This window comes from Somniosus microcephalus, chromosome 7 (genome assembly GCF_052327205.1).
Source record: "Somniosus microcephalus isolate GS21.2 chromosome 7, FLI_Smic_1.0, whole genome shotgun sequence".
NCBI classification, from domain to species: domain Eukaryota; kingdom Metazoa; phylum Chordata; class Chondrichthyes; order Squaliformes; family Somniosidae; genus Somniosus; species Somniosus microcephalus.
Genome location: NC_140993.1, coordinates 123,134,854 through 123,160,441, shown reverse-complemented (window position 1 = coordinate 123,160,441; position 25,588 = coordinate 123,134,854). Strand labels below are relative to the sequence as shown.

The following is a 25,588-nucleotide window of genomic DNA, read 5'->3' as shown; positions in this document are numbered from 1 at the left end:
TGCAGCATCCTTACTGGTGTCTTGGCTGAGATCAACTAACTCAGCACAGACCAGAAATCAAACCATTGAATGAATTAAACTAAGTAATTTGATTAAAGTCTGTGGAATAAAACTCAAAACAATTTGGGAAAATAAAACTCTGTTGTAAAACGTACTTTTTGAGATCCATATATTTATCTAGTTGACATAAATTAGTTCCATGATAAGCTTATTTTACTATGTAAGTAAATTGAATTTTATTACTGTTTGACAACTTTACTAATCTCTCCTTCACTGGTAAAATGATTTTGATACATAGAGAGATTCTAGGAGCGTGGCTGTCGTTACAACTCAGAAATTAATGGGCCCCAATTTTACGTGTCATTTCCAGCTTTTCATTGGCACTGAAATCGAGCTTTAACATTTTGAGATCTGAAAATTGGGGTGGACCCCTTAATGCAGATTTCCACCCCTAATGGCTGCACTGCTATTTCCATCTGGGTCTGGAACCCACCATAATGCATGCACCAATGCTGCCTGGTGCTCATTTTAATAAATATAAAAGACCAGCGTAGAAGTGGATAAAGCCTGTGTCTTGTGCCGCCAATGCACCAAAGGTGAGTTAGAATTAAATTAAAGTGGCATCAGCTGATACTGGCAGATGTGCTTTACTTTGGAACCTGCAGCTTGGAGAAGCTTTGAAGAGTGATTACCTGAGTTGCAGGAGGTATTTTTGAGCTCTTGTTTTTTTGAGTTGCAACTGGACTGGGCTGAACTTGCATCTGGCAGCCTGAGGGCCTGTGAGTCCACTGGGATATTGTTTCCCTATACCCACAGTGAGAGCTTCTGAGTAACAGCTATTGGATTCCAAATGGGCATTCCCTTGTTCTCTATTTGAATGGAGGAGGAGGAGGTGAAGCAGAGTAGGATGGAGGAAAGGAGAGTGAGGCAGCTTTTTGAGGAGAAGGTGCCCTACAAGTTATTATCCTTTCTCCAAAGAATTTACAAGCCATACAGATATTATGAAGATCTCAGTGAAGTGCTCTGCATCAGAAGAGTACACTTCATCAGAGAAACTGTAGGAGAATTCTACTAGCTTCTGCATGAAGACCTGCAGCCAAGATCGTCTGCCCAGACAGCTCGGCCTGATGAAGTAAATATTGTCATGGTACTCAACCTTTATGCAATTTGCTCTTTTCAAGCAGCCACAGAAATCTGTGTCATAGCATCCAGATGCCATTCCAGCATGGATGCATCAGGTAAGTGACACATCTTTTAGGAGAGTTGAGGAATTCACACAGTTTGGGATGGCAGCAAGGTAGCAGTGTGATAAGCTCATCCAGTTTTATCACGTTGTTGCGTAACCCAAATCGCAGGGTGCAATTGATAGTATTTATGTTACATTGCAAGTTCTTACAGTAAACAACTTCAACTTTTTTAATAAAAGGGGGTGCCACTTGTTGAATGCCCAAACTGTGTACGACCAGTTACAAAGAATCTTCCATGTGAATGCCACATTTCCTGGAAGTTGGCTTGATGCCTTCATCCTCAGAAATTCTTTCTTCCCTTAGCTCTTCAAGGAAAATCGTCAAATAACTGGTTGGGTTGTTGGTGACAAAATGTGGATAATGATTCCTCTGTGCCTAGAGAAAAAATAGGCTTGCAGTCATTTGAATATCTGGAACAATTGAAGTTGCTACCAGTGTCCATCTTTCCAGGGGGTTTTGCTGCAAAATCACTGATCAACTAGTACTTCCTCAAAGACGTGAGTGTCCTGCCCAAAGTGGGCGAGGAATAAAGGGAGAGCATGATGAGTGTCATACCTAACCCTGCTATGATCAGGTCATTGAATGTTTTGCAGCATTGCTCCACTGTCCTGGCACTATGGATGTGGCACTCAGTGCCTCTGCCACCTCCCTCCTCGCCCGCCTCCTGACCGCATGTGAGGGGTGGGATTTGGCAAAGTTGAAGGCCCTCTTCCTGTTAGTCTTCTCCTGTGATTCACTCATCTGTAAGAATACAATGGCACCTCCTTACGGAGCAATTTAAATGAATTATTTAAAAATCTTTATGGCAGAGAGCTGTGTGCTGTTCACCTTGCACTCTCCAGCTTTACTCGGAAGGTAAAAAATTCACCCACTTTTGTAGTTCTTCAACCTAACACCTTGAGGCCCTATTGGTTCTGCTCCAATTGCATTCAAACCACGCTGGCCAATTACGCTAAGTTGTGATCATTTTACGTTTTGGGTGTATGAGATTGGCAGAAAATTTGAGCAAACTTGACATTGGCAGAATGGGCACAGGAATGGGTATAATTTCGAGTCCAACTTCTGGGTTGTGCCCACGCAGGAAATTCCAGGCCTGAGTCTTTAAACAATCAGCTAGAGACCTGCTTATAATGAGATGAGATGAATGTTAAATGCTTGACTATCATGAGGCAATCTGCCCAGCAGCCAAGCTGACAAAACTCAACTGTAGCTCGGAGATTAGCCTCTTTAATCATGTGTGCACTTTTCATGACTGCTTTCTGTTACATTTGATGCCCATCTGATACAACTATAACTGGGATTTCAAATGATAAAGAAAGAACAGTACAACCCTGATTATCTGCACTCTCACTAAATACATTCTTGTTTATCTTTGAGAATTTCTGGGGAGTCAGGAGATCAGTGGATTGCACAGTAAAGAGCAATGGGAGAGTGGATCACAGTGATCAGTTTTTCTGGGGGAGCAGAGGCGCCTTTTACATGTCACTCTCCTTACATTATGTTTTTTCACACATTTTATTGAGTTATTTTTGAACTGACAAGATTTATAAGCAGAGCAATCCACATGAATCTTCTAGTCCCTCTAAACAGCTGATCCCTGCATTCCTTTCTCTTGCTGTTTACTGCAGCTGCTCAGTTCCAGTGGAACCTTGATTAACTACCTATTCCTGTTATCTATTGGGGTCGGAGGGTGGGGGCTTCAATTCAGTAGGTAATCAAGGTGCCACCATTCAAGTTTTCTAAATCTAGGCCCTGATTTTTACTCTGGGTCAGTTTTCAGCAGGTGAATTTTGGTTTCAGTTCAAAACTCACCTGCTGTAGCCAAAAACAGGCATTTTAACTCCTGGGCCTCATTATAATCTCACCAGTAGGTTTTACTCTGAACCCGCCTGGAAACCCACCCTACTCCAGGATGCAATTTCCAACAGGTCAGCAAGAGGCCTAATTAAAGCAGGAATGCACCTCTTGAAGTGAGGTTGCATTCCTTTGTGGCTTGATTTGTTTGCAAAGTAGTGGAAGAAAAATCTTCTCAAACTTGAGTAAGAGGCAGGCGTCAAGGTTCTCAGAAGCCTCCCTGTAGGTGCTTCTGGATGAGGTGAGGGTTAACAAGAGATTGCAGAGATCATCGGCTCCAGGAATGTCATCCCCAGGACCTGGATACAGTGCAATAGGTGCTTCAATGGTTTCACTAGAGTAGTAAGGTTCAGTACTACTCTTCATTTATCCCCCTCTTTCTAGAACACATGGCAGCAGTCCTTCACTCTCCTCCCCAGCACTGTGAACAATTCCTTTCCCTCTATAACTTCCTTCACCACCCAGCACACGAGACTACCTCTAATTCTAATTTCAAACTCACATTCATCTCTTCCTTCCTCCCTTCACACCAGCCATGAAAATCAATACGAAGAATTTTTACAATTACATTAGGAAAAAGAGGCTAATCAGGAGCAATGTTGACCCCTTAAAAACTGAAAGCGGTGATATTGTCAATGATAATAAGGAAATGGAGGACATATTGAATAATTACTTTGCGCCAGTATTTACAGTAGAAGAAGAGGATAGCATGCCGGAAATCCCAAGGAAACTATTATTGAATTGGGGATAGTGACTCAATAAAATTAACATAAGTAAAATAACAGTAATGAAGAAAATAATGGCACTGAAGCGTGGCAAATCCCCAGGACCAGATGGTTTCCATCCCAAGGTTTTAAAGGAAGTAGGTGAGCAAATTGCAGATGCCCTAACTATAATCTTTCAAAGTTCTCTAGATTAAGGAACCGTCCCTTGAGATTGGAAAATTGCACATGTCACTCCGCTTTCTAAGAATGGCAAGAGAGGGAAACCAGGGCATTATAGACCAGTTAGCCTAACATCTGTTGTTGGGAAATTGCTAGCGTCTATAATTAATAGGGTGACTGAACACCGTGAAAATTTTCAGTTGATCCGAGAGAGCCAGCATGGATTTGTGAAAGGTAGGTCATGCCTGACAAGTCTGATTGAATTTTTTGAAGAGGTGACTAAACTAGTGGACAGGGGAATGTCAATGGATGTTATTTATATGGACTTCCAGAAGGCATTTGATAAAGTCCCACATAAGAGACTGTTAACTAATTGAGGGCAAATTATTGACCTGGTTTGGAAATTGGCTGAGTGGCAGGAGACAGAGAGTAGGGATAATGGGTAGGTACTCAAATTGGCAGGATGTGACTAGTGGTGTCGCATAGGGATCTGTGTTGGGGCCTCAACTATTCACAGTATTTATTAATGACTTAGATGATGGCATAGAAAGTCAAATTTGCTGATGAAACATGATAGGTGGCATTGTAGGCAGTGTAGATGAAAGCATAAAATTACAAAGGGATATTGATAGATTAAGTGAATGGGCAAAACTGTGGCAAATGGATTTCAATGTAGGCAAATGTGAGGTCATCCACTTTGAACCAAAAAAGGATAGAACAGGGTACTTACTAAATGGTGAAAAGCTAAAAACAGTGGATGTCCAAAGAGACTTGGGGGTCCAGGTACATAGATCATTAAAATGTCATGAACAGATACAGAAAATAATCAAAAAGGCGAATGGAAGGCTGGCCTTTATATCTAGAGGACTAGAAAACAAGGGGGTAGAAGTTATGCTGCAGCTATACAAAGCCCTGGTTAGACCACACCTGGAGTACTGAGAGCAGTTCTGGGCACCACACCTTATAAGAATATATTGGCCTTGGAGGGAGTGCAGCGTAGGCTTACCAGAATGCTAACTGGACTTCAAGTTTTAAGTTATGAGGAGAGATTACACAAATTAGGGTTGTATCCCCCTCGAATTTAGAAGTTAAGGGGTGATTTGATTGAAGCTTTCAGGATATTAAGTGGAGCAGATAGGGTAGCTAGAGAGCAACTATTTCTGCTGGTTGGGGATTCTAGGACTAGGAGGCATAGTGTAAAAATTAGAGCCAGACCTTTGAGGAGTGAAATTAGGAAACACTTCTACACACAAAAGGTGGTAGAAGTTTGGAACTCTCTTCTGCAAATGGCAATTGATGTTAGATCAATTGTTACTTTAAATCTGAGATTGATAGCTTTTTGTTAACCAAAGGTATTAAGGGATATGGACCAAAGGCGGGTATATGAAGTTAGATCACAGATCAGCCATGATCTCATTGAATGGTGGAACAGGCACAAGGGGCTGAATGGCCTACTCCTGTTACTATGTTCCTATGAGCAACATTCTCCTTTCACTTGATAGCTTTTGCAGAATCAGCACCTTCTCTCAGGACTCCTTCGGCACCACACTCCATTCAGCACCTCCTCATCCTGCTTGCATCTTGCTTCTTCTCCCTCTCAACATATGCACTACCATCACAAGCCCCACACATCTGTACTCTTCATTTATTAGCCAGTCACTGACTGCTGCTCTCTCTCTCTCTCTCCCTTTGTGCAATACAAAATGGCATATATAATAGTTAGAGGATTAAGACTGGGGATGACCAGTTAACCTCATGATCCATTGCGAACTATAGCAGCAAGCCATGGATATTTGTGGGCCTGCCAGAACTGTGCACATCAGGCATTTTGAGGCTGGGGGCATCATTGAACAGGATCTCTGACAATTATTTGTACCCCTTCATTAAGCACTGGAAAAATACACAGCCAGTTTGACTACATCAAATTAAATTGAGATGCATGTCTTCTGCTGCTGTGCAGTCTTCTAGTGCCATCCTGATGATTGCCCCTTTTCTCTTTTCTCTAGTTCCCTCTCAACAACCAGAGCCCCCTGAAGAAGATACCTCAGAGGAGAAGAATATTTCTGATGAGGCATTGTCATGCGCTCCATCATTCCCAAGCACCAGCACAGAGATTTGCACCTCGACTGGGTTAGAGCGAGAGGTAGAGGGGTCTGCACATGGTGATGCTCCTAGCAATTGTGTGCAGGAGTAGATGGTAGTGGCAAGGACAGCACCGGAGACAGCTTGTGAAGGGCAAGGTCCTCTCCCAGCTCTGCTGAGGACAGAGATGTCTTCAATGAGAAGAAAGTTGCTTGCTTCTCATAAGCAGTGATTTCAGGTATTGGAAGTCCTGCCAAGAGCTGAATGTGTTGATAAGTCCGCTTCCAGCCTGAGTGATATCATCTCACATGGCATCAGAATTACCGAGGAGAGTGTGGCTACCTCCAAGGACTCTGCAGTCGAATCTTACAACAGAAGTTCATGTTCGCACACTTTGCAGCTTTGGTACAAGCTCAAATGGCTGCCATGCAGACTCTGTGCTCAAACCTGAGCTCTGCCTTGGATAAACAGAGGATGATCTTGGCAAGATTGGTAGAGCAAATGAATAGGGACTTTTAAGGAGTCAGTCATCTTCTGCAGTCTGCGCTCTTGCAGATCAGTGGAAGTGATGAGCCCCAGCCTCATGGGAGTTGGCAGTGGTGCAGCGGAAGTGGCACATGTTGCCCTCTCTCAGGATGTCAGTATATTTGTTCCCTTACCATTCTCTCAACCAATACCCAGTACGGTGCCAGAAAAAAACAATTGGGCCAGACTGCCCCAGGAGAAGCTGATGTGCAGCAGTCTGCAGCCGGATCTTCAGGCTCGAACACCCAGGAGTTACCAGCCACGGCATCTCAAGGGTCCCCACATGAGTAACAGCAGCCTTCCACCAGCTCTGCTAAAGGTAGTAGAGTGAGGAAACCTTCTATTAAGAAAAGCACTATGGGTTGAGCACTTGTGTGTCAAAAGATTTTAGTTCAATCTTCTGTTTGTAAATAAATTTATCACTTTCATATTTATGAATTTGTTGTCTGGTCTCTTTTCATTGCAGTTAGCTAGTCTGCATTTCAGAATGTCACTAATATAGAGGTTGGCTGAAGGGTTTCACTGTTCTTTAATGCACAATGAAAGGAGTGAGGAAAGGCGTAACAACGACTATTAGGGAGAAGGTTTTTTGTCACAATTCAGTCTAGTTGATTGAGAAGGTTAACAACAAGGCTTCTGTATTAACTGATCCCCGGCCTCTCTGACTGCCCCCTCACGTACTGTGCTCTTAACAGGCCCAGATGCTGCTCAGTCTGGTTAGTGAGGCTGCTGCTCTTCATCGTCCGACTGTCACTTCAACCAGACTACTTAAGCAATTTGTGACAAGCAGAGAGTTTTTACTCAGGATGAGTGAAGCCAAAAAGTAGGAAAAAATTTATGTGGTAGCTTACCAGTGTTTGGAATTTCAATAAGCTTTGCAGCACAAGCATCTCTGTAATCTCTGCCTTCAGATAAGTTCCCCTTTAAATTCTTTACCAGTTCTTGTCAGTCAGTTTCTGAGAACAATCCCTCGAGGTTTTACTGAGCGACTTGGCCGATAATTCCGCCCAGTTAAAATAGCTAAAATGGAACATATGAGCAGGAGCAGGCCATTCAGCCGCTCAAACCTGATCCGCCTTTCAGTCAGATCATGGCTGATCTGTACCTCTACTTCATTTACACACAATTAATCCATATCCCTTGATACCCTTATGTAACAAAAATTACATCATAGAACACTGATTTGCATAGATTTATTAGGCACCCGCCTGTTTCCGATGGGTCAGCAAGTCATTTTTTTTTGCGATTTTAACTGCTCACCCACCAAGACAGGTAGGGTTAAAATCAGGCCCCTAATTTTGGTTCATAATTATTGGCACACTATTAATGATAAAATTCTAAGTTTAAAAATCTGCTCTGTTGGGCTTTCAAAACAGCCATAGTTAAAATGCAAAGAGAAATGGTTAGAAAAGTACACATCCCAGCTGAGAAAAGCCCAAATTTGAGAGCCAGGCAGCTCAAGGCAGCTGTAGCTATAGCTGTGATGTCTGAATAGTGAAGTGAATCCTGTCATCACATTGCTGCTGGACTGCAGTTTATTTGCGGTAAATGGATCAAAAATGCCTTTTACTATATTTAAAATTTGCAAAAATGCATTTCTAAAGGAATTACATTGTCTAAATGTTATGAACAATTAAACAGTTCTGCCTGTGTTACATTGAGACTCTGTTTGCCTTTTCTTGTACATTTTCTTTCTAGGCGCCCACTCAGTCCAAATGACCTGCTGGCTTTGTTCCGTTATCCACGGGATCCCTTCACTGTGGAGACAGCAAGAGCAGGAGAGATCTTTGAGCGGACCTTGCAGCTGATACAGAACCATGTCAAGCAAGGCTTAACTGTGGACTTCAATGACATAGGTATGGTCCCAAGTCAAAAGAGAAACAAAATAACCAGAGGTTACCAAACATAACTGAAACATCCAGAAAGGTAAAATACAATACCAATGAGGATTCTTTTACATTTACAATTATTAAAACAACATTTGCTTGTGTTGTTCATAATGTTTGCACCAATTATGATTTCCTCTGAAATTATGTTAAAATGCAATTTATATTCTGCAAATATCAAACATACTTATTAAAGTGAAAACTAACATATTTCATGATTACTAGGTAGATAGAGGTGAAGAACCCACTCAGCCCATCCTAACTAATCGTCCAGAAAAGCCTACACTCCCTGATCACAGCAACTGTTTCTTAAATGATTAAACTAACCTACCCAAAATTCCGTTTCCCATGTTTATCACTTGTTAGGGGTCATTTTATCTTTTATTGCCAGGTGAAAAGTGGGTGATAGCAAATCTGCAGGCTGTTGTACATTAGAACATAAGAACATAAGAAATAGGAGCAGGAGTAGGCCAATCGGCCCCTCGAGCCCGCTCCACCATTCAATAAGATCATGGCTGATCTGATCCTAACCTCAAATCTTCTATCACTCTGCATCCACCCGAACCCATGTGATCTCCCGGGAGAGGCGAAAAACCAGATAAAGACCCAATGGCCAATTTGGGAGAAAAAAATCTGGGAAATTCCTCTCCGACCCATCTAGGCGATCGAAATTCTTCCAGGAGATCACTCTGTCCCTATATTTTCTACAGTACTTACCTTCTGTAAGGCGATCTCCACCCCAGCCAGGAACAGGAATAAAGCCATCTCCTGAAATCTAACACAGAATTAGAACACAGTAGGAGCAGAACCAGTTTACACGGCCCCTGGGCCCACTCCACTACCCACAGGGCCATGACCATTCCGAACCTAGACTCATGTCCAATTTCCTGCCCGCTCCCCGTAACCCTTAATTCCCTTTACTTCTAGGAAACTATCTATTTCTGTTTTAAATTTATTTAATGATGTAGCTTCCACAGCTTTCTGGGGCAGCAAATTCCACAAACCTACCACCCTCTGAGTGAAGAAGTTTCTCCTCATCTCAGTTTTGAAAGAGCAGCCCCTTATTTTAAGATTATGCCCACTAGTTCTAGTTTCACCCATCATTGGGAACATCCTCACCGCATCCACCCGATCAAGCCCCTTCACAATCTTATAGGTTTCAATAAGATCGCCTCTCATTCTTCTGAACTCCAATGAGTAGAGTCCCAATCTACTCAACCTCTCCTCATATGACCACCCCCTCATCCCCGGGATTAACCGAGTGAACCTTCTTTGTACTGACTCAAGAGCAAGTATGTCTTTTCTTAAGTATGGACACCAAAACTGTATGCAGTATTCCAGGTGCGGTCTCACCAATACCTTGTACAACTGCAGCAATACCTCCCTGTTTTTATATTCCATCCCCCTAGCAATAAAAGCCAACATTCCATTGGCCTTCTTGATCACTTGCTGCACCTGCATACTAACTTTTTGAGTTTCGTGCACCAGGACCCCCAGATCCCTTTGTACTACAGTACTTTCCAGTTTCTTGCCATTAAGATAATAACTTGCTCTATGATTTTTCCTGCCAAAGTGCATAACCTCACACTTTCCAGTATTGTATTCCATCTGCCAAATCTCTGCCCACTTACTTAGCCTGTCTATGTCCCTTTGCAGGTTTTTTATGTCCTCCTCACTCACTACTTTCCGTCCCATCTTTGTATCATCTGCAAACTTTGATATGTTACACTCGGTCCCCTCCTCCAAATCGTTAATATAGATTGTAAAGAGTTGGGGACCCAGCACTGACCCCTATGGAACACCACTAGTTACTGGTTGCCAATCTGAGAACGAACCATTTATCCCAACTCTCTGCTTTCTGTTAGAGAGCCAATCCTCCACCCATGCCAGAATATTACCCCCAATCCCGTGATTTTTTATCTTGAGCAATAATCTTTTGTGTGGCACCTTGTCAAATGCCTTTTGGAAGTCTAAATACACTACGTCCACTGGTTCCCCTTTATCCACCCTGTATGTTACTTCCTCAAAAAGCCCCAGCAAATTTGTCAAACATGACTTCCCCTTCATGAAACCATGCTGAGTTTGTCCTATTAAATTATGTTTATCCAAATGTCCCGTTACTGTCTCCTTAATAATGGACTCTAACATTTTACCAACCACAGATGTTAGGCTAACAGGTCTATAGTTTCCAGCCTTCTGCCTACTACCCTTTTTAAATAAGGGTGTTACATTAGCAGTTTTCCAATCTGCCGGGACCTTTGCTGAATCCAGTGAGTTTTGGAAAATTATTACCAATGCATCCACAATCCCTACCGCTACTTCCCTCAAGACCCTAGGATGCAAGCCATCAGGTCCAGGGGATTTATCCGCCTTGAGTCCCATTATTTTACCACGTACCACTTCCTTAGTGATTTTAATCGTATTTAGTTCCTCCCCCCCTAGAGCCCCCTGTTTGTCCAGCGTTGGGATATTCTTAGTGCCCTCTACTGTAAAGACTGATACAAAATAATTGTTCAGTGTTTTTGCCATCTCCATGTTTCCCACCATTAATTTCCCGGTCTCATCCTCTAAGGGACCAACATTTACTTTAGCCACCCTTTTTCTTTTTATATAACTATAGAAACTTTTACTGTCTGTTTTTATATTTTTTGCTAATTTACTTTCATAATCTATCTTCCCTTTCTTAATCAATCTTTTAGTTATTTTTTGCTGTCTTTTAAAGACTTCCCAATCTTCCATCCTTCCACTAGATTTGGCTACCTTATATGCCCTTCTTTTTAGTCGGATACTATCCTTAATTACTTTACTTAGCCACGGATGGCTATCTTTTCTTTTACACCCTTTTTTCCTCAGTGGAATATATATTTTTTGGAAGTTGTAAAATAACTCCTTAAATGTACACCACTGATCATGTACTGTCTTACCTTTTAATCTATTTTCCCAGTCCACTCTAATCAATTCCGCTCTCATACCTCACCCAATTCTCTTTTCCCAGCAAGAAAAGTTAAAATCACCTCTTCTGTGTGAAGAGTTTCCTGACATCAGTCCTAAATTTGCCTTTCATTAGTTTGAACCTGTGCCACCTTGTTCTACTGTCATGGTTTAATTTGAAGTTATGTTCCACATTTACCTTTACTGTCCATATCTTGTCCTCTTTATCTCTTCTTTATCTCTATAACGTGGTATTGCCTCACAGTTTTTTCTGTATGTTCCCTGTAATCACTTATTTTTCTTAATTTTTCTACTGGATAGACTTAAACTTGGGATATTTACTTTATCCGCAGGTGCTTCTTTTACAGTTTCCAACTGTATTCTCAGTTAGGTGTATTCTTCCTATAACCAGCCCCTTCCAGTCATCACTGGCTTTCCCTTAATTTACACTTAGTCAGCACTCACCTTCATGGCATTTTTTTACATAACATATAACTTGTTAGCTTGGCTCAGTTGGTAGTTCAGGTGGAACTAAAAAAATCCCATGGCTCTATTCAAAAAAGAGCAGTGAGTTTTCGTGATGTCCTGGCCAATATTCTTCTGTTAACCAACAGCACAAAAACAGATTAATTGGTCATTTATCTCATTGCTGTTGTAGAATCTTGCTATGCACAAATTGGCTGCTGCATTTGATATACAACAACAGCATTTCAAAAGTAAGTTGTGTGACGTGCTTTGAGACATGATAAGGCACTCTATAAATACAAGTCTTTCTTTTCTTTTTAATGGATTTATAACCTTGTATCATAATTAGATAATCCTATGAAATATTAAAATTCAGTAGTGTAGCATATTACTGTTCCAATATGTTATGCCACTAAATGGAAGGACACAGTTTTGAAGGCCTGCAACTCTGAACCATATGAGTTCCTAAACTTGACTATTCAGTTGAAGAGAATGGCAAATGGAGGTCAGGTTCCTTCTGCAGTGTCTGCCGAGTCAATGGTCAGTTGCTTATCATATTATTGGTACAAATTTTGCAATCAAATCAGAAAGGGGAATGCTTTTCCGGTGAATAAAATAGGCAGGTTACTCTCTTTTGTGATTTGCAGTCTGTGTGACTAAACTTTAGGTTTAAGAAAGACTCACTGATATTATTTAACCACATAACCTGAAAGCACCATTCAATATGAAAGTTTTATCTGGATTCTCCTTTCAAATGTTACCAGATTCAAGAAGGCAATAGCTTGATGGTATATCATTGCTGGCTCTCAGGAGGAAAGCTAAGTATCAACTGAAAAAGAAGAAAAAATAAATGGCTGAATTTTTCTGCTTTTTATTTAGGAGGTTTAGTTAAAAATGGAATGGGAAGAAGGGATTAGTTTAAATTTGAACTGACCCAGGGTAACCTGTAGTAGCGATCCAATATAACACCTGTAAATCATTATACCTTTATTCTCAGGTACGGACCTTATGAGGATCCACTTATGTGGATTTCTACTTCCAGTATGGCTCTAGAGTTTCCTTTTATGCTCATTCGACCAGCTAAGCATTTGGTCCACTGGTGGATTCTCATAAGTCTCATATCTGAGTATTAACGTGTAATTAAATAATTGGTGTTTGTTTTGATCTGTGCTCCAGGTTCCAATACTTTATCTTACGGGTATTTTTCTCTCACAGTTTCTTACAACTTATTTCAGCTTTAAAGATATCACTTTTTCTCTTTTCATTTTTAAACATCTTTTGAGAACAAATGGATAAAGGCTCCTGCCTGCTGTTGTCACCTCATCCTAACCACATCCCATATTCCAACAACAGAGTCATTTAAATGTTGGGAGTGGATGCCCATGCCTGCAGCAGCACAATATGAGTGCTTGCCCCAATGCAGCACTCGGACTCTGAGTGGCACCCTGCCACTCTGAGGGGAATCCAAAGTCCCAGATCAGGCTGAAGAAAAAAAGCCAAGATTTTTGTATTTTACACTTCAGCTCCTTATAGCATCTACAGTAACAGCAATTGATCTTCATGGGATTGATTTCTGTTTGTCTTTGCAACTTCAAGCACAATCAAATGTATGACTCCTCTCAACAGATGCAAGTGCCGCTGTGCCTACCAAGGACATATTTGGCAGAATTCCCTGGGTAGCCTGGGAATACATCCAAAAATGCCCTCAAACTGCTCCCACAATGTAAGGGAGAGTGGGAAGAAGAAGCACCATTGCCCTTCCTCCTGCCCCACTACCACCACCTCCCCCCCCCACCCCCCACCATAAGTGAAACTTTTTTTTTCGGCGGGGGGGGGGTGAAATCCTGGCAGGTCCAGGTATTACCCACTTTTCCAACTTCTCCCATCCCGCACCACAATTACGTCCAACTTATGCAATTTTTATTGCGTAATTTCTAGGCTAAAATATTCAGCCATTCACTTTGCTCTTCTTTTCCAGGTGCTTAGACCTTTAATACATTTCATGAAAGCCAGCAATGAGATGTCACAGAGCCGTGGCTCATGGCTCTGCTGACAGTTGATACTAGCATCCTGACATAACTCTGGTGAGTGAAAAGTTTAATTTTGATTCGCATTTTTGGGTAGTGATGTAGGAAGAGCAATAGTTAATGGCAGTAACTAACGGGTACAATAATACTGTATGTATTAAACAATAGTTACTGCTAAGGTTTACTTTCCCCGTAATTAGCAATTGTTTACTATGGCCTCATGACTTGGCAAGAGAATTTTCATGGCATGTAAACCAACACAATGATTTATTGCAGCGTGCCTTTCTGTTGATCATTGTGGGTGAAATGTTCTTCAGAAATACACCACATTATGCACTTAATGTAACTCTCACGTTCAGTGATGACAACCTATTAGAAATACTAATGTTGTTTTTGTGTTATTCCAGATATTTATCCTAGTTTGACACGAAGGGAAAATAAATTTGTAGAACATTGTGAGAGAGCTTGTTCATATTCACAGCAAAGTTCCTCATGTCGAATATAAATTGCATTGAATATTGGGCTGTAAGTTCATCTATTTATTAAAGTTAGCAAAAAAGTCAGCAGGAGTATAAAGCAGAGAATCTGTTTTGGACTGAATGCCAATTTTTTCTGCTGAACATAGCAAATAGTGCAAAAGATACCAATTAGTCCTTCATAAGTTAGCAATTAGATATTTCTGCTTTAGTTCTCTCAGTGCTGTGTTACAATTACATTTCAGAAGACGTTCCTTATTAGAAACATCTGGAAAACTCTGGGGATAAGTATTAGCAGATGACTAATAAATTATTAGTTATTACAAATATAATTATGCTATGGTGTTTCACCTGGCACTTCATAAAGGTAAGTTGTAAGGATCTTTGGGATATGATCTATATCCCAGAATTGGACTGATCTGTCACCAGTAAGTTAGTGCCATAACCATATCCCATGAGTTCCATCATGCACTTCGGTTAAGCTAAATAAATTAAGTAAAGAGATTTGAAAAGATGGGTTTAATGTTGTTTTGTGGTTTGACCCAGTGTGAGTAAATTGTTAAGAGATGTGAATTTATCATTTTTATTTTGAATATTCTCTTCATATCAGTTTCTCAAGGATTTGAAGTAGTTTGCATTCCTATTGACTAGTGCTCCAGTTCTTAGGCTGGAACTGCTATAGCCAGGTTAGAATTGCCAGCATTAACTGATAGGTGACCTGAGCTGTTGTGCCTGCCTTCCTTTCCTGTAGTGTTCTCTGATTCTTTTCTACCCTGGACCATGTGCTGGGCTAAGAAATGATGACATCAGCAGCTTATTGTTACCAGATTTGTTTGCTAGTTAGAAAGTGAGCTTGGACAGCTTAATTCCAAAGGGAAAATATTCACCATTTGAAATTGAGCTGTGTTCAAACAGCTTCCAGAATATGTTAGTAATTTCCATTGAAAATATCGTGAATCATGGGTGTTTATGGCCACTCTTGATGGGAAAACCAGTTGGAGTTAGCACTGTTCTCTACCTGTAAGAAAATGCACTTATTTTTATCCTTCCACACTTTCTTACAGGCACAGGGTTTATATTTTAAATGGTAGGAAAGTACTGGGTCAAGAAAGAAAAAATGTCAAAATCATTGAGAGAAATTGATCTCGATGCTTCAGTAGCTTACTCTAACCGTATTTGTTCTTTTTTTCTTTCAGACTTCCGCTACAATGATCTTGTTTCTCCACATTATCTGGACTTAATAGCCAATCTTTCTGGATGTACTGCTCACAGGCGGTTCCCAAACTGCTCAGACATATGTTACCACCAAAAGTATCGAAGCAACGATGGCACATGTAACAATCTCCGGCATCCAATGTGGGGGGCATCACTCACAGCATTTGAGAGAATTCTAAAACCAGTTTATGAAAATGGTTTTAGCCTCCCGAGAGGTACTGAATCCAACCATTTATACAGTGGCCATCCCTTACCTCTCCCTCGCCTTGTTTCAACAACAATGATTGGGACAGAGACAATAACTCCTGATGACAGATATACACACATTCTGATGCAGTGGGGCCAGTTCTTGGACCATGATTTGGACCTAACTGTGCCAGCTCTCAGTATGTCACGGTTTTCTGATGGACAGTCTTGCAGCTCCGCATGCAATAACGATCCCCCTTGCTTTCCAATTATGATTCCAGAAAATGATCCTCGAGTAAGAAATGCTAGATGCATGTTTTTTGTTCGCTCCAGTCCAGTTTGTGGTAGTGGTATGACGTCCTTACTGATGAAGTCAGTGTATGCCCGAGAGCAGATTAATCATCTAACATCATATATAGACGCATCTAATGTATATGGCAGTACAGACCATGAATCCATGGAAATTAGAGACCTTACAAATCAGCGTGGCCTGTTAAAAGAAGGTGAAGTTGTGTCAAGATCTGGAAAACACATGTTGCCTTTTGCCACAGGCCAATCTATAGAATGCTTGAGGGATGAGAATGAAAGCCCAATCCCCTGCTTCCTTGCAGGAGATCATAGGGCCAATGAGCAGGTTGCACTGACAGCCATGCATACCTTGTGGTACCGTGAACATAATCGTATTGCCACTGAACTACTGAGATTGAATCCTCACTGGGATGGGAACACCGTCTATCATGAAGCACGGAAAATTGTTGGCGCACAGATGCAGCACATCACATACGACCACTGGCTCCCCAAAATCCTGGGGGATGTGGGGATGAAAATGATGGGACCATATAACAGTTACAATCCAAATGTGAATAGTGCAATTTTAAATGCTTTTGCCACAGCAGCCTTTCGGTTTGGTCACACATTGATCAATCCTATTCTCCATCGACTGAACAATTCTTTTCAACCAATTCCAGAAGGTCACCTTCCCCTTCACAAGGCTTTCTTCTCTCCCTTCAGACTTATCCAAGAAGGGGGCATTGATCCACTCCTCCGTGGCCTTTTTGCTTCTGCGGGGAAAATGCGAGTCCCCTCAGAGCTTCTCAATTTGGAACTGACAGAAAGGCTCTTTTCCATGGCTCATGCTGTAGCTTTGGATTTGGCAGCAATGAATATCCAGAGAGGCCGTGATCATGGCATCCCTTCGTACCCTGACTACAGAGTTTTTTGTAATATGAGCACTGTCCAGAACTTTGAGGACTTACAAAATGAGATCAAGAATCCAAACATTAGAGACAAACTTAAAAGGTGAGTGCCATCCTATTGTGAAAATACATGAGTGTTCAAATAGGCAAGGAGATTCCTTTTATTTTACACAGTGTAAATAAGTTGGTAATATTACCATGGGCGCTCCCTGTAGCTAGCCACCTCTGGTCTAGCACAATATCGGAAAGGTAGATCGAAGGGGGAGCAGACCAAGGTGGCAGCAGCTCACGTTATTATTGTTGATCCCGGAGCAGCGCTCTTGCTCCCCTTGGCCCCACAAAAATAATTTAAAACTTACCATTTTCTGTCATCTTTGGTCCCCACCACAAACTCCGTTCTCTAGCCAGCAACTCTCTCCCTCTCCCTGGCAACCATCTGAGGCTGAAGCAGACTATTCATAACCTTGGTGTCGTTTTTGACCCCAAGATGAGCTTCTGACCACATAACCGCTCCATCACCAAGACCGCCTACTTCCACCTCCATAACATCACCTGACTCTGCCCCGCCTCAGCTCATCTGCTGCTGAAACCCTCATCCATGCCTTTGGTCCCATCTTCCACCGTCCTAAACTTGAGTTCATCCAAAACTCTACTGCCGTATCTTAATTTATCCATCACCACTGTGCTCGCTGACCTATATTGGCTCCCTTTTCTGGCAATGCCTCGATTTTAAAATTCTCATCCTTGTTTTGAAATCCCTCTATGGCCTTGCCCACTCCCTATCTCTATAACCTCCTCCAGCCCTACAAACCTCCGAGATTTCTGCACTCCTCCAATTCTGGCCTCTTGCGCATCCCCTATTTCAAACGCTCTACTATCGGTGGCCGTGCTTTCTGCTGCCTAGGCCCTAAGCTCTGGAATTCTTTTCCTAAAGCTCTCCGCCTCTCTACATCTCTCTCCTTCATTAAGACGTTCCTTAAAACCTACCTCTTTGACCAAGCTTTTGGTCATCTGTTCTAATATCTCCTTATGTGGCTCAGTATCAAATTTTGTTTGATAACACTCCTGTGAAGCGCCTTGGGATGTTTTACTACGTTAAAGGTGCTAGATAAATGCAAGTTGTTGTTGTTGTTGTACCACTAGGTAAAACATGGACGGAGTGTGCACAGTGCACGCTCGGTCCAGTTGTCTCCCCCAAATGGTAATCAGGTTCTCTGTCTGTCACAATTTCATGAATGACAGTTTCAGGCTTGCAAGCTATAAACCCTCAAAAATGTGCCTCAATCTAAAGGTCAATACCTAAATCTGAAGTTGAGTTTCTGTCAAAAATAATTTTTGGGATAGAAAAGGAGTACAAACATTACATATTCAATTTGGATCTAAAAACATAAGTGTGTGCAAGCCTTTGTGTCCCTCATTAATCCTTGTGGCTTAAGATAGAACAGAAATTTAAGTGAAACAAAACCAAAGAATTGTGGAGGTCTTGATCCAAATACAACAAAGATAATCTGACCCATAGTTTCAGTCTCAGAAAAATCATTGCTGATAAAACTTTAATTTATAGCAACTTTAAAGCCCTGTGTTCCAAAATGTAAGAAACTTAGAAATGGATGTGGAAAATGTTATGTTACATGTTAAAGGGAACTAAACCCACAGTGGTGAAGTCATTCCTTTCAAACATTACTCATTTTTTTCTCTGTTTAATTATGGTGTATCTTTCTCATCTGCTTCTTATTCATTTGGATCATAGAATTCCATATGTATTTACTTATATAGGCCATGTGGAGTGCCATTATTGCCTGTTGAACTATGGGTAAATGATGTCCCCACTGATGCACAGTTCCTGTATAAATCATTCCTCCAGTTTTTCATTACTTAACTGATAATGATGTCAGGGAGTGGCCTGTAAGCTTTCTATGAAATAATTTATGCCACATTCTAACAGGAAAATAGATATGACAACCTAGGAGGCCTAAATAAATCATCACAGGCTGTTCTGACAAGAGTAATAGGAAACAGCTGACAAATGTTATAAACTAAATGGAGAGAAAAATGAGCAATACAATAAAGGTACTGACTTAACAGAGAAGATTTATTTTCCCTTTAAAGGGCCATCATTGTGGTTTGGAGGAATTTATTGGGCAGTATCTGTTCCTGGAACAGTCTAATCAAAATATTCAGAGGGTGAAATTGGACCTTGCTGCGCCTGTTTTCCAGGTGGAAAACGGGTGCAAACAAGTCTAATTTTAGGCCAACCTCTCGTACCCAAACAGCGTTGGAAATATGTCCAACGCCATATTAGTTCAGCCGCTGTAGAGGCATCACTGGCAGCTGCCTAAAACAGGTGCTAGGCTCCTTGAAAATACCAATAAAGGGCCTAACACCTGTTTTAGGACCCAAACCAGAAATTGGTTTACCCTGAACACAGCGTTAGGCCTGCTGTGTTCAGTATTACCTGGTCTGAATGGTCCTAATCAGGAACTGCTGGAGACGGCCACTAAATAGGTAAGTTTTAAAAAATAATGCTTTCCTTAATGTGGAGCCAGGAGGAGCGCTTCTGCTCCTGCCGGCTCCACATTAAAACTGCAGGCTGCTGTCGGCCACCAATTAGCCCCATCTCAATTGCACTCCCCTGGGTTCACCTGAGGCATTCAGCCAGTGTCCCAGCTGGCCAAATTCGGCGAGCTGCTTCTGTGGCCATGACTGCAGCATGCAGCTCACCAGTACTATCTTAATGGTTCTACTGCCATCCTCATTGGTATATATGCTGTCGCATCACAATGTCAAGTTTAGGTAAGGGAGGTTGTTTGGCCCATCTAGCTCAAACTTCTATAGAAAACTATACCCTCCATCCCCCACCCCCTTAAGAGCATTCTATTGCTTTTGAATATATTTTCGACTGCTTTATCCTAGTTAGGTATTAATCATTGTTTGTGTGACAAAGTGCTTCTTGACATCAGTCTTGAACATGCCTTTTACTATGTTGTACTTCTTTCCCCTTGTCCCACAGTCTTCGTTTAACTTGAAATACCACAGCCTATGTTGATATGATTTTTATATTAGAATTTATAAAATCACCCCTAAATATTTTTAGTAGTGAGTGTAATTTAGTAATATGGCAACATCATCGTATCACCAGTTGAGTGATTTGTGCTTCTCTGTTTACAAAGCTAGAAAAATAAAACATAAATCAAGTCACCAATTGTTCATCTACAGGTTATAAAATTCTAGGGGGGAAATATTCGGTTGCTTTGCACCTCCCATTAGCGCCCTAAGTGGGCGCTAACGGGGCGCAAAGCAACTAGCGCCCGGGCGAGGCGATGTTTGTGCCACTCACGAAATTGACCAGACATTTTGCTGCGGCGCTAAACACTACCACCACGATCTCCTACACCCGCAGATCGTGATGTCAGTCGAGCGTGCAATGCCCCAGTAGCACCCCGGACCGGATATTGAGGGGTGCCCCCTGCCTTACCGCCTGCCGCTAGCAATGACAGGTAGAGGGGAGCATTTTGCAGTCAGGAAGGGACTGGGGGTGCGCTATTTAAAGACGGCCGCTTCCTGCCTTTTTTTGTCAGCGACATTTTTGCACCACACATTCTGAGAGACAGAGAGAGACTTCTGGAGAGAGTCAACGCTGTGTGATGGAGTTTTGGGTGATTAAGCAGCACTTTGTAGGTTCATTTTGATTTGACCTTCCTTGCATCGATTTAGAAGAGACTATGGGGGCTGCACTCTGAGCTCTTTTCCTGGGCCTCTCCATTGTTCTTTCCAGCAGAATTGATGGTCAGGTCTCTCCAGGCTGAGATTCAAGGCTGCAATGAGCAGGGTGTGGATGGAGAGCAAGATCGACCCTTCCCTTTAAGAACTGGCCGGCGCCAGTGTGTCTTTGTTCCATTGCTAACTGACATCACATGAGCTTCGCCAGCGCTCTAAGGTAGTGCTTCACTCCTCAGCGTTAGCACCTTAAGATTAAGTGTAGCGCCTGATTTAATGCTCCAATCACCTCCAGGGGCAATAGAAGCCAAGTTTGCAGTCGGAGACGATAATTAGCGCCAGGTGTTAAACTTTGCACCCGGCCGATAATTGCGTCCCAAACAGGGCGATACCGAATTTCTCCCCCTAGATATATTACATTAACTGACTAGTGAAAAGAGACACAGGTAGTTTCTGATTCCATCCAACATACTGCGATGTGGAAATACTGAAATGTAGATGGATTGTTCTAGTGATGTCACCCATTCTTGGGTCACAGCAACCTGCTGGCTTTTCAATTCTACTTAAAGATGAACAACCGTAGTTTTATTTATAAAAACTGAGCCTGTTTAAAAGCTTTTGAAGATGATTTATCTGTCAACAAACAAATCAATGATCAAAAGCTTCAAAACTTGGATTTTTTAGGAAAATGAGCAGAGACTTTGTCAGCTTTCCACGCCATACTGTTTGAGAAGTGAGAATTGTTTTGTCCACCTGTAAAATCTGTGGATGTGAACAATGCATACGTTTATGGAGCCATATAAAAATATACAATTGCTAGAAATGTATTTAATTATATAAACTGAGCAGTGTTAATCCTGGATTGTTGTAGATTTTTGGACTGGATTTGCCCATTGGGGCAGGGCAGGACTTCCACTAGCCCCTCCAACTCTGCCCTGACCCAGATCCATTATCCTGCAATACCAGAAGAGGCAGCAAGAGACCTTAAAGGGACAGAAGAGCCCCATAAATGAAAAACCTACTGGCTTTGTAGGCCTTGGCAGAGATTGAAGCTTACAAATGTAAGTGCTGGGGGCTAAATTCAGGTAGAGATGGCTTCTACTAGGTTTTCTTTCTCTACCAGGAGACTTTGGTGCCATTACCACCACTACCCCAGGCCTACTGCCATCTTACTCCAAGCAGTCCCAGGGATTGGTAGTAAGCAGAGTGGATGGAAGGAAAATTTGCCACAAACCTGGGCCCTGCCTCCCTGCTGGTAAATGAGCTGATCAGAGAGAGCCAGCTTTGTTAAAGGTAAGTCATGTCTGGCTAATCTAGTTGAATTTTTTGAGGTAGTCACTAATAAAGTAGACAAGGGAGTGTCTATGGATGTTACCTGTAACATCCATAGGCATTCCATATTGCTCCACACAAAAGATTATTGGCAAAAATTCAACCACACAGAATTGGAGGTAGCCTTTTGACTTGGGTTGGAAATTAGTTGTAAGGTAGGAGACAGACATAGAATAAAGGGTATGTACTCAAATGGGCTGGATGTGACAAGTGGTGTTTCCTAGGGATCTGTTCTGGGGCCTCAACTTTTCACCATATTTATTAATGACTTGGATGAAGGAATAGAGATTTGTATATCCAAGTTTGCAGATTACACTAAATTAGGAAGGATGGTAAGTAATGCAGATGGGAGCAGGAAGCTGCAGATTAAGTGAGTGGGCAAAACTGTGGCAGATGGAGTTCAATGTGGGCAAGTGTGAGGTCATCACATTGGACCTAAGAAAGATAAATCAGAGTATTTTCTAAATGGTGAGAAACTAGGAACTGTAGAGAAGCAAAGAGATTTGGGAGTCCAGGTACATAAATCATTAAAAGCTGATAAACAGATACAAAAATCTATCAAAAAAGCTAATGGAACGTTGGCCTTTATCTCAAGAGACTGGAATACAAAGGGGAGGAAGTTATGCTTCAGCTGTAGAAAGCCTTGGCCAGATCCCATCTGGAGTATTGTGTTCTGTTCTGGGCACTGCACAGAGGAAGGATATATTGGATTTGGAGGGGTGCAGCACAGATTCACCAGAATGATATCGGAACTAAAAGGATTAAATTCTGAGGACAGGTTGCATAAACTTGGCTTGTATCCCTTTGAGTATTAAATATTAATCTGATCTAGTTAATTAAAATGTTAAAAGGATTTGATAGGGTAGAGGCAGCGAAACTATCTTCTGGTGGGGGAATTAAGAATGAGGGTACATCATCTTTAAATTAAAGCTAAGCCATTTAGGAGGGAAGTTTGGAAATACTTTTTCACACAAAGTGTAGTAGACATCTGGAATTCTCTACCCCAAAAGGCTGTGGATGCTAGGACAATTGAAACTTTCAAAACTGAGATTGATATATTTTTGTTAGGCAGGGGTATAAGGGGATATGGAACTAAGGTAAATGGAATTGAGACACACATCAGCCAAGATCTAATTGAATGGCTGAGCAGGTTCGAGGTGCTGAATGGTCTACTCCTCCTGTTCCTATGTTTCTATGCATGTGGGAGACAGGTAAGGGACTGCCAGCGAAGCAGTGGTCCTGGTAGAGGTGGGGGCAGGGGAATGGTAATGCATGTGAAGGCAACGGTAGGCTTTTCTGCCCCACTTTCTCGCCATTATCCTACCCCATTTCAGGTAGAATTGTAGAGACAAATGCAGCCCTTTGTGTGTGATTTGACCAGCAAATGCTAATCTGGCTTCCCATCATAAACAGTTAGTAAGTTTGCAGCTCTCACATTCCCATAGGGCTTTGTACATCTGTGTCATATAAAGTATTGCCCAACATGTGATGTGAAGTCAACAGACTGGAATTTGACACTTCACATGGCAGTCTTTTATCATAAATGCCTCAAAATTTGCAGTTAACACAAAATTTGGAAGTATAGTGAACAGTGAGAAGGATAGCGATAGACTTCAGGAAGACATAGACAGGCTGGTGGAATGGGCGGATACATGGCAGATGAAATTTAATGCAGAAAAGTGCAAGTGATACATTTTGGTAGGAAGAACGAGGAGAGGCAATATAAACTAAAGGGTACAATTCTAAAAGGGTGCATGAACAGAGAGACCTGGGGGTATATGTGCACACATCATTGAAGGTGGCAGGGCAGGTTGAGAAAGCGGTTAAAAAAGCATATGAGATACTGGGCTTCATAAAGAGAGGCATAGGGCTGGAATTTCATTGAGGAGGCGGGTAGGAGGCGGGACTACAACTTTCGGGGTTGTAGTCCTGCCTCGATCGAGTTGTAGCCAACCCACGCAATTTTGACTTGATTGACCTTGTTGAGCCCACCCAGGGGGCTCAGCAGGCCAATTAAGGGCCACCTGGCAACAGGTGACGTCACAGATTGATATGTCATCTGTCAAGACCTTTTGACAGATGAAATATCAGCGTTCGACAGCTGTTTGAAGCTGTCAAACACTGACAATCTGTATTCCAAGTTAATTCCTTCCCCTCAGGCTGATTTAGAGATCTCTCCAAAACAGAAAGCTGAATGTTGCAATTTTTGACAGATCGCAGCCATTCTGCTTTCTGTGCCAGTGAGATGAGGGACTCCCGAGACCTGAATGAAGGAAGGCTGTAAAGGTAAGTAAAACTTCTTTAAACACTTTAAACACACCAAACACACTTACCTCTGCACTCATGCACCCATCACTCACCTGAACACTGGACATCTCGACCCCTCCAAACCCTTCAGCCCGACGGCCCACCTCACTAACTTGGCGTGGTTTGGAGCCGTCGGCAATCCCACACTTCAGCAATAAAAATAGGGATTAGGCTAAAAACTGCCTGTTAACTACCTGTTAACAGGCAGTTAATTAGCATTAATCTCCTTCCCGCCTCAGGGAGGCGGGTCGGGTACCTGCCTCCTTTGAAACTGGCATGGAGGCAGGTTGGGGGCGGGATGGGTTCGTGCCCCCCGATTTCTGGATTTTAACCCCCACCCGCCTCCAATCTCGCCTCCATGGCCCAATGAAAATCCTGCCCATAGAGTACGAAAGCAAGGAAGATATGATGAACCTTTATAAAACACTGGTTTGGCCTCAACTGGAGTATTGTGTCCAATTCTGTGCAGCGCACTTTAGGAAGGATGTGAAAAACATAGAGCAGGTGCAGAAAAGGTTTACAAGAATGGTTCCAGGGATGAGGGACTTCAGTTACATGGATAGACTGGAGAATCTGGGATTGTTCTCCCTCGAGCAGAGAAGGTTGAGGGGAGATTTGATAGAGGTGTTCAAAATCATGAGGAGTCTAGACAGAGTCGATAGAGAGAAACTGTTCCCATTGGTGGAAGGGTCGAGAACCAGAGGACACAGATTTAAGGTGACTGGCAGAAGAACCAAAGGTGACATGGGGAAAAACTTTTTTACGCAGCGAATGGTTAGGATTTGGAATGCTTTGCCTGAAAGGGTGGTGGAGGCAGATTCAATTGTGGCTTTCAAAAGGGAATTCGATAAGTACCTGAAGGAAAAAAATTGCAGGGCTACGAGGAAAGGGTGGGGGAGTGGGACTAGCTGAAGTGCTCTTGTAGAGCGCCAGCATGGGCTCAATGGACCGAATGGCCTCCTTCTATGCTGTAACCATTCTATGATTCTATGAGCTTATTGAATGAGGAGGATACAGATTATTTTGTTCATCACAGGATACTCTACTAAGGTTAGGTTATGAGACAAGCACTTCACCCAAGCAGCGCAACAGTTGACAGTGGCCCGGATTTTGCGGTCTACAGCGAAGTAATGGTACTTGCCGTTCACTACACTGACAGCTGTCAACAAAGTATTTGCAGGTTTTTGAGCAGAGACTTGCTGTCATAGAATCATAGAATCATACAAATTGATGACACAGAAGGAGGCCATTCAGTCCA

At 42.1% G+C, this 25,588-nt stretch overlaps 1 protein-coding gene across 1 annotated transcript in view; it reads left to right on the top strand.

The window, feature by feature from the left end:
* The window catches only part of LOC147114870 (peroxidasin homolog), a 1,146,739-nt gene that overhangs the window by 971,438 nt on the left and 149,713 nt on the right, over positions 1-25,588 (top strand). Inside the window, exons 16-17 of the mRNA XM_085992898.1 lie at positions 8,291-8,448; positions 15,574-17,077. Of these exons, the coding sequence (XP_085849024.1) occupies positions 8,291-8,448; positions 15,574-17,077 (1,662 nt within the window). The remainder of the gene's footprint in view (positions 1-8,290; positions 8,449-15,573; positions 17,078-25,588) is intronic.